This window comes from Plectropomus leopardus, chromosome 11, assembly GCF_008729295.1.
Source record: "Plectropomus leopardus isolate mb chromosome 11, YSFRI_Pleo_2.0, whole genome shotgun sequence".
In the NCBI taxonomy this organism is placed as follows: Eukaryota; Metazoa; Chordata; class Actinopteri; order Perciformes; family Serranidae; genus Plectropomus; species Plectropomus leopardus.
Genome location: NC_056473.1, coordinates 24722828 through 24737881, shown reverse-complemented (window position 1 = coordinate 24737881; position 15054 = coordinate 24722828). Strand labels below are relative to the sequence as shown.

At 39.8% G+C, this 15054-nt stretch overlaps 2 protein-coding genes across 2 annotated transcripts; both read right to left on the bottom strand.

Annotated features, from left to right (window-relative positions):
• Positions 1 to 7: 7 nt before the first annotated feature.
• Positions 8 to 4054, bottom strand: LOC121950039 (RCC1 domain-containing protein 1-like). The gene is made up of 8 exons (XM_042495955.1): positions 3823 to 4054; positions 3494 to 3697; positions 2457 to 2622; positions 2253 to 2374; positions 2063 to 2167; positions 1035 to 1205; positions 463 to 492; positions 8 to 317 (listed from the first exon to the last, which is right to left on the bottom strand). Exons 1-8 carry the CDS (start codon positions 4031 to 4033, stop codon positions 160 to 162), a joined length of 1167 nt encoding a protein of 388 aa, XP_042351889.1. The 5' UTR covers positions 4034 to 4054; the 3' UTR covers positions 8 to 159.
• A 568-nt stretch (positions 4055 to 4622) lies between these two features.
• Positions 4623 to 12403, bottom strand: unc45a (unc-45 myosin chaperone A). The gene is made up of 19 exons (XM_042496647.1): positions 12255 to 12403; positions 11968 to 12160; positions 10766 to 10941; positions 10566 to 10655; positions 10258 to 10425; positions 9795 to 9963; positions 9481 to 9651; positions 9036 to 9207; positions 8577 to 8877; positions 8378 to 8472; positions 8100 to 8241; positions 7463 to 7603; positions 7157 to 7284; positions 7013 to 7079; positions 6807 to 6920; positions 6604 to 6719; positions 5914 to 6031; positions 5673 to 5828; positions 4623 to 5549 (listed from the first exon to the last, which is right to left on the bottom strand). The coding sequence occupies exons 1-19, from the start codon at positions 12276 to 12278 to the stop codon at positions 5262 to 5264; spliced, it is 2829 nt and encodes a 942-aa protein (XP_042352581.1). The 5' UTR covers positions 12279 to 12403; the 3' UTR covers positions 4623 to 5261.
• Positions 12404 to 15054: the final 2651 nt, after the last annotated feature.

Genomic DNA, 15054 nt, shown 5'->3' with positions numbered 1-15054 from the left:
CCTCGAGTTTCTTTTTTTTAATACAGACACATGAAAATAATTTACATATTACAAAATACATTTGATTCAAAGTCTTGATTATGTTGAGATAATTTACACTTCCTGGTGTGCTGTCCAAAGTCCAGTGTCCGCATTTATCAAGGGGATTCCACAGTAGTTTTAAGAGCAACCTACTTCCTCTTTGACGACAGCAGCAAAGGTGTTCCACGCTCCGCACACGACATCAACCACACGCATCTGCTGCTCCCTGAAGAGCTCCACACGCTGTGGCTCATCTGAACTGACTAAAGTTTGGTGTCCAAGTTGGCCGTAGTCACCTGACATGGTACCAGAAGGAAAGATGGGACGGGATGAGTCAACATATTGTGCTCTAATCGTAGTGGGGCCACTGCTACAGAAATGTTATGTATATGAAACAGATTAAATTCTGTTAGGTATCATTTGCTCCAAATACAAACTTACCCCAGCCCCAAGTGTAGAGGTCACCTGTGGCTGGAATTAGAAAATATGAGATAAAGACAGTGACAAAGATGTGCAGAGCACCCAAATATTATAATTGTTTTTTCACTGAATTGACTATACTTTATTTTAAACATAAAAAACAAAATACTATGCATATGAAAAAATAGTAATCATAAAGTAATTCTTCACCCCCGCATCCATCCCTAAACACGAACCACTCTGTTCATGCTCTTCATTTATATAATCAACACTCTCATAATATAGAAATAAAGAAACAATAATATCACCACTAGCATGCTTTACATCCCCCTTTCTCATCTCTGCACCTAGCAAAAATTCTCTTTTTGAACAATATTTTTAAACTGATGTTTTTGTTTTGATTTCTTCTTTTACTCCATTTCACAAAACCACAAATACATAAAAACATATTTTTAATATTTGTGTGTGCATAGCATTGCTTCAGATTCAATTTCCCTGTTAAATTATATCCCCTTTCTCTGTTCAAGAACATTTTTATATTATTTTATATAATGATAATCAATATACACCCTTTGTCGTGTGTGGTTTCTTACTTGTTACTGCAGCTGTGTGGCGGCAGCCGCAGCTGACTGTCCTGATTTCACATGATGGAGTGATATCCAGCAGAGCCGGGAACGCCTGGATCGCTATAAATACCTCATCGTGCTTCTCTCCCTCCTGTGGCTCTTCAGTGAGAGATGTGGTGGCATCCTGACGTGAGGCTCCTGTTCAGTACAGATAATGTTGCAGTACTTACTACTACTGAAATCATTACTTTAATGAGCAGCATAAACATAAACACAAAATATGACACTATTGCACAAAATATGATGTTAACACAAATGGGTCTATTCAGCTATTTTGCTAGAGTTTATGTACAAAGTGTGCATTCAGCGGCTTTATGAATCCTAAAAACTTAAAATAATAAGTCAACAAAGGGAAAAAAATTACAGGCCAAAGTTGCATTAGTAATTTTTTTCTTGTAAATTTACAACTATCTTTTTTAATCTTTTCACTTTAACACAGAATATTCAAATGGCTGGTAAAAGCCTTAACCGTGACCTCTTTGGCCCTAAAATCATAACCCCTTCACATTAACATGATGAGTACTAGCCAATCACAGCACACAGTAGTATCCATAGTATCCATAGTCGTAGGGATGGATGTCAATAACAAAAAAGCTACAGTGTGACTGTTCTCACCTGGGTGAAATAGACACAGTTTTGCTGATGGTGCTTTAAGTGCCAAATACAAATTTGAAAAAGATATCATGAGAATCCACAGATTTAATGATAATATTTTTTCCCTTGTTTTTCAGAGGTAATCACAATGTAAGCGCCATTTAAAGATAATGTAAAAATGCTCATATTGAAGCGTGGGAATATTGTAACTATCATACATGCCACATAAAAAAACAATGCAGTTAAGAGTGGTGTATTGGGGTGAGATGAACCTCAGTTAATCACAAAAAAGTTTTGGATTAATAGACAGCACCGTGGATAAGTATAAATATGCATTTTATTTTTTTTAGATGAAATGTTACTGTATTTCTATACCTCATGCTATGAGAGAACATATTTACCTGCTTGTTGGCCGCTTTGTTGCTGCAGTGCTTTCCTCAGACCTCGTGATGGAAGTCCGAGCTGGCCACTTTCATTCCAGCCCCACACGTAAAGGTCTCCCCCATCTTAAAAAAAAGGGTAATTTGAGGTCATTTTCTCCTCAAATTGAGAGTTTAACTCTTTCACTGACGACATCATTGTGACACTTACCACTAATACAGACAGAGTGCCAGCTTCCTGTAGCTATGCAGCTCATTGGCATCCCCCAGAGCGCCTCCACGGCCCTGGGCTCCTCCTCAGAGGTGAGACCTCCGTGCCCCAACTGACCATGGCTGTCAAATACACACATGCACAAATGAAATATCAAGATATGCATGTTATTGCTCATAATCAAGACAGATGTGTGAGGTCTACCTGCCCAGTCCCCAAGTGTACACAGCTCCAGAGGCACTGAGAAGGACGGCATGCTCTGAACTCAGAGCCAGACTCTTGGCTCTCAGGTGTGGTGATAAGGAGCGGTACAGAGGCGGTTTCGTGGCTATATAACCCCCAGGAACCAATGGGAGCTTCACAATGGATCCTGCAAAGCAGCAAGAAGTGTGATGTGTAGCTATGTATCACATTAGACTTCTAGAAGCTGTAAAAGAGATTAGGAAAGTGGCAGACAAAGATCTTGTTCTGAAGTAGAAGTACCAATGGCACACTGTAAAAACGCTGTTACAAGTAAAAGTCCTGCATTAAAAATTCTACTTGAGTACTTAAGTATCACCAGCAAAATGTACTTAAAGTAGCAAAAGTAAATAACCTCACCATGCAAAATGACCCCTTTTAGAGCGTTTAATTATGGTTCATTCCTGAGGTGTACCTTTCGCAGAGTACCTGTCTCCCAGGGATGTGAGACTTTAGTCTATAACAGGGTGGCCCAAAGTGGGGCCCCTGGGCCAAAGTAGGCCCACCATATGGTTATTTGGCCTGCCATTTGTTTATAGTGAATAAATAAATAAATAATACTAATTTAAAACATTACAATATGAATTGCTGTTTATGCTGTTTTATTTTGTGAGATTAAAATGTGATTTAAATATGTAGGATCCCTTTGTTTCATAATCTAAGCACTTTTTGGTGACACTTTCCGCCAGACGCCAGTTTGACTAAGTTGAAAAATGAGAGGCAGAGACAGTGGTGCACGGAAAAAAAGGCATTTCTATGAGTAAACTTAGGTTCCAAGTACTATTTTGCATCTTAACAATACAATGCAATACACTATATGAGGAGTTGAGCTGTAGATATATGTTAGCTAGTGCAGTTAAAAGATCAATATTTAACCCTGTGATGTAGTGGAGTATAAGTATACTGTAGCAGCAAGTATAAATACTCAAGTAAAGTAAGAATACCTCAAAATCGTACCTAAGTACAGTACATGAGTAAATGAGGATTAGAATATACATTACCAGAGCTCTCTGAGTGTGTTTTTATTTCCATGCTCCATGATGGACTCTTGTCTTTGCTCTGCAGATCCCAGGACTCAACTCTGTCTGAGAAAGCGATGCTCAGGTGTGTTTCAGTGATGATGGCGTCTGCACAGCCGCGGCTCTCTGTCAGAGGAGCAGTGGACTCACCGGGGACAAAACCTGCCAGACACACACAGCTGTCCCCTACAGACACACAGCAGGATGAACGCATGACTTCATATTTATATATAAAGAGTCTGATATTAAAGACGTCCTCTATTTATGCTTTAAGTAACCAACCAGAGCTGTTTTATCTCTGACAGACTCACCATCCAAATGCAAAGATGCTCTTCGACTCCAACTTGCTCTAATTTGAAAATCAGTACTCAAGCTGCAGTCACGTCTGTGCACCTGACTGGTGACTTCTGTTGGTTTACTCACTTTAACTTCCTTAACGGAGTCGCTACACTCGCCTTTGATTAATTTTTCGTGGACATATATCTGTCCAAACGCGTTAAAACCAAACCCGAACCACCGCATTGGACACGCTGTTTACAATGCTGAACCAGTGAGACGCAGTTATGCGCAAAGTTTGAACACTGGTGTATTGGACGTACTGCGCATGCGCACATGCACCACTTTGCAGTCACTCTTTTTAAAAAGAGTGAAAAAAAATCAAACTTATCTTGATGACTTTGTAAATGCGTTATGACGCATGAAAACAGTACGCGTATGACATTTTAATTCGTACTCGTATCTTTTTGTTTTTGTTTTTTGTTTTGTTATTTTCTGTTTGGGAATTGCATTAAAAAATTCTCTTAGGTGTTTTTTTTATCTCAAATTTTACTTGTTTGGAAATTCGTGTCTTAATCATTTAGTTTTGATATTTATTTATTTTTTAAAAATTGTCAGTTTGTAAATTAGTGATACACCTCTAACAGCTGTCTTTAATTTTCAGGCTCAGGTGGGATCTTTTAAAAACCCTTCTGGGTTTATACATTTTCTTCTGATATCCCATTTTAATTTTGTTTTGTTTTTAAACATCCACAAATAAAGAACAACAGAACTTAAGTATTGTTACATAATGACTTGACAGTGAAGACGGGTGAACTGACACGTAACAATACAATTCGGGTACAGTCTGAGGATTTATTTATTTCCATGTGTTTAGTCAAAACTATAAAACAACCAACCACACAATTAAAACAGAGGAAGTGTAGTGGAGTGATTATAATAAACATTTAAAAAGCACATAATTGTGTGACTGAAATGGTAAAATCTTATAAAGGCAAATGACTTGAAAACACATTTCCTGCAGAAAATGAATGCTAAAAACTGCTGAATCAGAAATCACTAGTAGTGTACAAAATGGAAAGTAAAGACAGTGTATTTTGGGAAATATAATATGACACAAATAAAAATATTTGCAACTATCAAGGAACAGTAATACATGTATAGAGGAGCATTCTTGAATAAACATTCATTCATGAACATACAGTATAATTAACATAAATACAATCGGTGGAAAAGCAGTGTGAAACAGCAAACCACTTCTGTGAGGATTTAATGGTTTACACTTCCTACCTTTCTTCACTCATTTTTTTTATTGCTTTACAATTTTTGGTTAAGACACACAAGCATTTTGAGATTAGCTTTTGCCCATCCAGACCAAAACTGGTTTCCTGCAAAGCTAAAATGACGTCACTGGTCCCACATAATACTCAAAGCACTTTGCCAGAAGGCACATCCACACACTGCAGCTGTGTTTTCAGGGTTCAGTTCCTTTGCCCTTTTCCCTCCCTTCCCTGCTCATGATGGTGCCGTACTCCACAGCCTTGTCCAGACAACTTTGAGCAATCTTGGAGACAGGCTCCGACGTGCCCTCTCCTCCCTTCGCCAAGACAGAAAGAATCTCCAGAGCCTCACTTTCCATAAGCGTCTCAGCCAGACTCTTCTCAGCCTCTATCATGTTTCGAACTATGACCACTCCACGGTGGCGCAGGTCGGATATTTCACACAGCAATAGCGACTGTACAATCTCTAGCCAGTGTGTCGTCTGAGAAGAGAGGACCAAAGGAAATAATGTGAGCAAAAACAGAAAAATGAATCATTGCAGTGTGCCACAGTGCTGTATTAATGGATGTGTGGGGACAGCGAGCTGCTGCACTGGTCTGCTTACTGTTCCAGGGATGCGGGCGCAGAGTTCAGGCTGCTCAGCCGTCAGCATGGCCAGAGTTCCTGCAGCAGCTCTCCGCAGCCTCTCGTCCTCCTCTCCGCTGTAGAGCACAAGCAGCTTCAGGCGATCATTCCCTGTAGCCAGGTACAGCTTCTGCACCTGAGGACACACCAAACACACACACTTTTACTTCTACTTCTCAACATATTTGTGCCATGCAGTCATCTATGATTATGTGCCATACCTCTGTGCTTAAAACCAGATTACACATGCACTCTGTGGCAGAAGCTCGGACTAGGTCGTGCTCCTCAAACATGTAGCCTTCGATTTTCGGCACTGCCTTTTCCTTTATGATCTTTTGTCTGTGAAGCAACACATTTGATATGAGCAGATGTTCTAAACACTGATATAAAACTGTAATGTCATAATAAAAGATACATCATGAAAGGAAGTAAAGACAACAGCAAAAACATTCAAGTGTTAAGAGCTGACCTGATAAAATCTGAAAGCAATCAACACAGCACCAGACAGGCATAGTTGTACATCTTAAAGGGTGTGACCTCACTTATGTAAAAAATAAAACACTATGAACACTGTCAGACTATTAACACAGCTTTGAGGTCAGCATTTAGAGACTTGAAGCACTCGCAGTTCTAAAAATAGCTCTGGTAAGAAGATTTTCACAGCTTTTTCCATTTTTAGGGAGCAAATGACAATCCTACATCTTTAACCCTAAATGTCACATACACATTAATCTGTGACATTTATGAAATAAAGTTCTTTTCTTTAAAGAAATTAGATTTGCAATAGGTAGAAATGCAAAATAAACAGTAATAGTGAGCTCTGGTTTGTGCATACTTGTGGGTCAGGTCCCTTTACAACGGACTGTGTTTTGTAGATGTATTCTCAGGAGAGACTCCCCCTAGTGGCCTACCTGAGTCTCTCACTGATGCCGGCCAGGTTGGTGAGAGCCATGAGTGCCTCGAAGTTCTGCAGCAGGGTGCATTCAAGACTCAGAAGACTGACAAGGGGGCGCACCATCTCATAAATCTGACAACAGAAAGTGAGGTGTTGTTAAATAGCAGAGTTATTTGTGTTATTTAACCTCAGAGGCTTTTTACAGCATGCAGTTCTCACCCTTTCTCCAGGGAAGGCGATCTCCGGGTTCGATGTGATGGCGATTTTCGCCAGGGCTTGAGCTGCTTTGATTTTACCCATATCTGTGTTTTCAGATGCCAGTGGGATCAGAGCCTGTGTGGAGGAAAACAGTCAAAATAAATCATGCAAACCCCCTAAAGCAAGGTGTTTAGATCACTGTGCAAGCTAAACAAAACGTGCTCCACCTTCCCTCCGCCCTGTGCAACCACTGTGCCTCTGTCTTCCTGTCGTTCCACCAAAGCCAAGAAGACCCTGCCATGAGAAATGGCATTAACTAAAAATCTACAGAGACAACGGTGAGTGAAAAAGACTTGCTGCCATTTTCCTACCTGCCGATACATTCCCTGCAAGCCTCAGTGAGGGCAGGACTCTCCTGTTTGACCATACACACCAACGCTGACACCACACCAGCCTCCAGCAGCTTCACCAGCCGTTTCTCCACATGGGATGGTGCATCCTGACACATAAAAAGACAGACGTTGTAAAACAATCACTAAAGAAAAAAATGCATCTAAAATTATTTTGAAGGGCACCTAAAGAAAAGCAGAGTAGGAGAGCTTATGTGCAACATTAGAGTGATATTGTGTGCAACAAATATTGCTCTACATGAAAAAAAGAAGAATTTCAAATGGTACCTTTGGGTGCTCCTCCGGCACATGCTGCTTTGCATACTTGGCCAGCTCCACCATCTGCGGGTCTGGCTTCTCCACATCATAGCTGTTGGTGCAGTTCACTAATGTGGAGCCCACAGCAAAAAGCACCGTCTTATCCTCAGACTGCAGAAACACAAAGAACCAGAAATACTGCCTCGCGGTTGTTGTTTTTCCAGTTTACTGTGAAAACATGCATGCTTCACACACATCTTCTTACAAATCATTTTGTAATTATTACATATTTGTGTGAAATTATGTCACAATAAGCGTATGAATTCTTAATGCTAAATCCTAATCAGTTCATCACTGTGTCAAAGTGGACATACATGCCATATTTGAAAAATTTCCCTCAAGGCGTTCTTGAGATAACGCCTTCACAAAAATGGGACAGACAAGCCGAAAAGACAATGCCAGAGTAGAGGCATCAAAACAAGGCTGTCAAGGATATCACAACCAACACTTCAAAAGTGCTTTTCTGTAATCTTGTGGTGTTGGTTTCAAATACTACACAAAAATAACCACTGAGATGCTCTTCTGGGAGGAATCTTGCTTCATGATTGCCCTGTAGTGTCCACTTGTCACAAGTATTAAAGCCTCATATTACAATCATCAGTCAAACCTTTGCTAGTTCAAACATAGCCAGGAGAGCGTTCTTGTCTTCCACTAAGTCCTCCTTCACATCAGCATCAAAAGTGAGGTAGGCGAGTCCTTCTACAGACCAGCGGCGGGAGGTTGCGGGCAGAGACTCATTGCACAGCCACCTAAAAGACAAAGAATCAGCTTGGTACTTCTTTGAAATCCAAGGAACCAATCCAGTTAGGCAACAATGTGGATCAGATATGACACATTTCTCTTAATCTATACCCCATGCTCAAGATTCAGCACAGGCAAACATACTTCCTGCACTGCTTGGCAAGCTTTAGCGTGGATCCCTCTGCAAACTGCTTCATGCTGAAGTCTGTCCCTCCAGCTGATCCCAGCTTGCACAAGCCCTGTGTAATAACCATCAGAAATTAGAGTCAATTTATCATTATTTAGAGATGTTTTTTTCACCACCTGTTTGAAATAAATATACTTGCTTTGCTGCAGCACTCACCACCAGGGCTCTCACACGTATCCTGTCGTTCTCGCTCTTCTTGTAGAGGTCCTTTAAAAGTGCCACGCCGTTGGCTGTGATGAAGGAGGCTCTCTTGGCTTTGCCTGCAGCGTGGATAAGAGTCTCCACCGCGACCTGCTGGTGAGTTACATCTTCCGAGGCACACAGAGAGATCACTGCATCCATCATCCCCGACATCTCCAGAGTTCTGTTACCCACGTCACTCGGTCCTTGGAGGAGCACCGATACTGTCTGGATGGCTCGCAGCTTGCCGTCGAGGCCATGTCGACTGAAATGTTGCCTAACAAGGGAAATGTCAGATAAAAATGTTTGTGAAAGAACACAACTTTTTCAGCTTGTGGACTTTGATAAGGTTTTTTATCATTTTGCAATATGAAGCAGCTCATTTCACAAACTTAACTTGGAAATTAGCAAAACATGTTTTAGTGATCAACTCACTGCACATATTCTTCACAAAGCTTGGTGAAGTTCTCCCTCTCTTTATCGCTCTTTAGGTCATCGTAGAGTTTACTAAGCAAGACGGAGCAGCTCATGTGGGTGTTGTCTGTGAGAGGTGGTCCATCTGAGAGCTCAGGGACTGTCCCGGCTACCTCCAGGATTTTCTTCAGTCCTGTATGAGAAGAGTAATCATTTAAAAAATCTGTCTAAAGCGATGCCAAATAAAACTGATGACAGAATGTCTGAAATGGGCTTGTAATAGCTGTGGCCACATGCAAATTTCATGTGATATTTAAAAAGAGAGTGAACACTTTCTTCTTCTTCCCATGCTAGTGATATTATGCTGAAAAGCTGAAATGGGTATGTTTGTCAGAGGGTCTATGTCTGTTTTGTATCCATCATAACATTAAAATGTGAAAACATTATGTGCAGTTGTGTTTCATACCCTGGTCTATCACCCATAACGTCAGGGAGTTATCTGGATTTTTCAGGGACTTGCGAGGAACTTGTTTGACCAGCAGGTTGATGGCGCTGTCTCTGCCCGACCCTGACACGTTGGATGCTTGCATCATTTCCAGGAGGTGGCGTAACATTGAGCGTAGCTCCTTGGAAGGCTCTGTGGTAAATTCCCAAAGTCAATTGCAATTGAAAGCACAGGACAGACAGCTGATACACACACACAAAAAAAGCAATTGGTATTGGTTAACTTTCACGTGTGGCTAACTCCAAAAACAAGCATGATTAAGAGTCAAAACGCACCAGGAAGAATGGCTTCATCTTTCCCTCTGATCTCTCTTTTCATTCCCTCTGTCAGAGCCTCAAACATCACCTGCAGCAGGTGGCAGGCAGCCAGAGACACAGTGGAGGCTCCTGATCCCATTACTGCACACAGCTGCTCCATCCCCAACTCATTCACTATGGCCATAGTCTGGGATCAAAACAGTGAAAGTCAGCAATAAAAAGCAACAAAGCAATTTGCAAGTGTTATTAGCATGGTGAATATGGTCTCTGACAGACATGGCTGTTGATAAAGTGTGCAACAGCAGACATAGAAAGAAATGGAGAATGAAATGCATAGAAATTAAAAGAACAAAATACAAGTTATAGGGCCATCATCACTGATAAACTTTGTGTTTTGCCTATGTTTTCTAATAAAATACAAGTTTGCATTCTTTTTTAAATCTTTTTTAGTGAGTAACTCTGAGGGAAGTGTCACACTCACTCGGGACTGGTGCCCTGTGCACAACCCAACCAGCGTCCTCAGGGCAGAAAGGACAACATCCTCCTGCTTTGACTGAAGAAGTTTCTGAATCAGCTTCACTCCATCGTTACGGAAGATCTGCTCAGCTCCTGCATCTTCTCGAGATAAAACCACCAGATTCTGAGCAGCCTAAAATTGAAAAGTGGATCATATTCTTTTGGTGCAATGCAACTTTACAGACAGATCAAGATACATTGAATACAAATCAAACACACAATACAAGATTGAACTACAGCACTTTATGTTCCTGCCTTATGAGATGTGCATACCTTTTGACGATCTGAGTCTTTTGAAGATGTGTCTAAGAGGAGGGAGAACATTTGCTGCACACGAGCATCTGTGGAGTTTAGTTGCGCGGACTACACCATTGAGAGAAAACACACTTATTAGCAACAGTTTCTTCAGTGTACTTTTTAAAATACAGGACAGGCCTCCCCTTATCTACTTTTATTATAAAAACAAACATCACCTTCTGCTGGATCTGTGCTCCCAGCTGTCTGAGCAGATCCTGGAAGGCTTTGTTTTTGGGCTCCAGCTGGGCACATCTCTGAGCATCCAGGAACGCCTGATCAAGCCGACATAGTTTCTGGTAAGCCTGAGCTCTCCGAAACCTGGCTTTCACATCACCTGGGTCAGTATCCAGAGCTGAAGAGTGACAGACATGACATTCATTACAACTGTTTACATCCATAAATCTTAATCCAGTAAAAAAAAAAAAGTTTAGTTTGGGGTTTTCACCTTTGTTTGACAGGAGACATTTAGTATGAAAAAGTGACGGAGAGGGAATGACATGCAGCAAAGTGGTGTGGTCAAACCAACAGCCACTGTGACAAGGACATAGCCTTTAAACATGGGGCTCCTGCTCAACCAGCACACCATTTAATCCAGTAAATTCAGAGTTAATGTTCATGTAACAGAACACTATTTTTTTTTTTTTTTTTTTTTTTTTTCCCGAGCTGTAAAAAGTGAAGGTAAAAAGTGCTTCAATTAAAGAATATACAGCTAGTGGGGGGAAAAAACAGGAACAATGTCCAGACAATTATATTTGTAATTATTTCAATAATATATTTGAGATTATGTTACAGATATTTTTCTCAGTTTTCAACAATTTATCCCCTCGGTCATTTCTTGTTTGTTTTTACCTTTCTTTTTTTCTTAATTTCAAACCACCTTTTTTGATGGTAAAAAAATTAACAGGAAAATGCCCAGAAAACTATATTCATAATTATTGCAATAATATATTTCAAATTATGTTATAGATTTTTTTCTCTCAATTTTCAGCACTTTTTTTCCCAGGTCATTTCTTGTTTGTTTTCAATTTGTTTGTTTTCAAACCAACTAGTTTTTAAGGGTAAAAAAAACAGGGACATGTCCAGAAGACTATATTCATAATTAATAATTTATTTTGATAATTTTGCAATTATATATTTAAAGTTCTGTCATATATTTTTTCTCAAAATTCAGCGCATTTTTTTCAGTCATTTCTTGTTTTTATTTTCCTCTTTTTTTAATTTATTTATTTTTTTACTAATTTCTTGCTCATTTTTCAGCAATGTCTTAAGTTGCTCATTTCCCTCTCCTCGTAGTTTTGCATGAAATCAACAATTTGCTCAGGTTTCAAGGCTTCATCATCAGTGAACTCTACAGTAACACTGACTGTGACTGTCCCACCTTTAGTGGCATCAGCCTCTGCCTTGCTGTACTCCTCCTGTTTCAGGTAGCAGGCTGCACGGTTGCGGTAAAGCACAGCACTGTCAGCCTGGCTGTCACTCAGCTTTAATGCTTTGGTGTAACAACAGATAGCACCCTGCATGTCTCCTGCCTTAAAAAGCGTGTTCCCCTCCTCCTTCAGGGCTGCAGGGTCCTGGGTTGAAGAGAAAAAGTAGTTTGACAGAAATGCTTCGAGTAATGAAAAAGCTAAGCTAAAAAGGCTACGTGGCTAACTTCTGTTGCCTTACCTTTTCTTTTTCACTCACGCTCATCTTGAAGACTTAATACACAACACAGCGTTACTTAATGTGGAGAATATTTTGTTAAATATTACTCTGCTTGATCACAAACACCGCTAACTTCAGCCAAACATGTTACATCTTACTACGCTCCCGTGTTTCCGGGGCACGTTGATGACGTTGACGTAACAGCCCGCACGCTGTATTACCATAAAAGGAAGAGAGGAGCCAGGGCATGTCTGTTTCATGGTCTGTCATATCTCTGCTTTATTTGGATACATTTTCATCCTGTGGCTTTTCTTGAGTCCAAACAGACTCAGGGCTTATGTCAAGTATTTTATGTTGTTAGTGGTCCATGCTCACTGTTAAATGGGTGATTCTCAGCAATGCACGATAGCTTTATGGGCATATGATGGATGTTTTTGGTAACACTCATAGACAATATTTAATTTCTGTTTTTTTTACAGTCTATGGTAACCATGGATGTAGGCTATTATAGGATGGTAACACTCACGAGCCGTCCTTTGTGAATGCTTCACAATGGGTAATCAGGATCCCTGGGAATCCCTTAAAAGTCGTAAAAAGGCATTAAACAGTCAATTTGAAAGACAAACATAACAATATCTGCAATTCTATCACCGGCCGCATTATGTGTAAAAACCCTAAATTTCGAATAGCTATTATGGGCAGGTAAAATAGCTTTTTTTTTTTTGTCCACCTCCTAATATTCATGCCAAAAACATTTTATTATTCATTTTTTAGAGTGAACATTAATAAGAAAGTTCATGTTCTAAGAAACATTCAAATGTAACACTCAGATGTTTTAAAATCCGTTGCAAAATTTGTAGGCTGCGTATTAATCAGTAAAGCATAACACATGAATTTGTGAAATGGAGTATGCTTTCCCTCTGTGAAAAAAATCTACATCAATCTGTAAATTCTACAAAGAAATATAATTATTTCCACATATTCTTACTTTAAAATTAACAGGGGTTTTATTTATGTATTTTTTTTGTTTGGTGCTTTACAAAATACTACTTTAAAGTGAACACTGTTTTGTTGTTTTTCTACTTACATTTTTATGAAGTCATGATTTTACAACATTAAACTGTTAATTTTGCCTGACATTTTTTATAGTGTGCACTAGCTGCCACACAAATTGCCCTCTGGGACAAATAATAAAGTTTAATTGAATATAATTAAATCAGCTTATTTTTCAAAGAATTATCTCAAGTGCAACCTGTAGTCGGGGGTACCTGTCTGTGTTTCTTTCAGCTGAACGGTCCTTGGTCTGAAAAACAAGATGACAAGACGAGGCGACATCACATCAGCGGGGCTAAAATAAAGATAAGACAATAAAAACAGATGAATAAGAAATAGATGATATTAATAGATAGATACTGATGTAGGCTACACTTCAGTACACTAGGGGGTCTGGATTTGTTTTTATAAATAGTGACAAATAACTTTTGAAGTAATGCATTTTTAATTTTGACATATGAGTTTCTAAAGTGCAGTCACAAAAGTATCTCCCTTCTGGTCAAAACCACAAAAGGAAGTGGTATGGTATTTCCTGCATAAGTCACGTGGGGACTCTCATTTACCAGGACAGCTAGGCACCATTGTTGCATTTGCTTTGTTGCTATGGAGACAAGGTAGTTCCCTTAGAGCTTTGTGCTCAGATACACCTGTTGAGACTCTCAAATTACCATGGCAGCTTTGTGACTTAAGAACATCCAGCATTAAGTTGGTATATATTTCCTCCTAAGGGCTGGGCTTGTTGTGAGACCTCATACACACCAGATCCACAGGATATCCACAAGGCTCAGTGACACCACCGGGGACCCAAAAGAGAACATTCTGAAATCACAATCAAAACCAGCTGTGTCAACATTTGCTCCTTATCACCACTTTGTTTTGTGAGAGATTATGCTTTCAGAGCAGGATTCCATCGTCGCTGGTGTAGTGTGTGGTACCAAACCTAATTTTTATTCAAATAAAACTCTTATGCACTTCGATCATACACAGAATTTTGAACAGTTTTGTTGATCCCATGAAAGGTTATCGGCCTCTGGTGACTAGAGCAAATCCAAAACAATACCATCTGTTCCGGTCATGTCCTACACAATCTGTCAATTAATTATTTAAATACCAGTTAAGCTCTTGTTTCCATGAACACATAAAGTGTTCCTGAATGATCCATCAAAAGAGCATGTGACTGGCATGCAAAGCTTCATTATCTTTTCCACGTTGGCATCTCAGGTGTCGTTGACATGCACAGTGGTGTTCACCTGCAGTCAGGCTAGTTTTCGGCTTTAGTGATAGTAACTGAACGTACAGCACTGCTTTGGCGTTTCTGTGCGCAAGTGCCTGAGATAGTGAGGTAGCCACTGCGGGGGTCACAGAAATCCCTCTCCAATAACATTATAAAAGTCTCATGTACTCACACACTTAATTTCCTGCATTCTGGTGACTATTTATGCAACATGTTTGTCATTTTCTGCATCAAGTCATGGTTTAAATGTCTTACATTTTATCAAAACTGATAACTGTGTTATCAAAAATATTGTGTAACTGTCATGTTTTTTCAGGTGGGACAAATGCACATGTTGCAAATATTAAAGAGGGACATGTGCCCTGCTCACCCCCAAAATATGACTATGCATGAGAGCAAAAAATATTTACATTTTCCAAAAATGACTGTATTTGTTTTCACTGCGATTGCCCACAGAGTGCACAACATATGAGATGTGATCTATTATTTTCTGGACTTTTAGGTCTCCTTCACACGCCAAACCTGACAATTCAA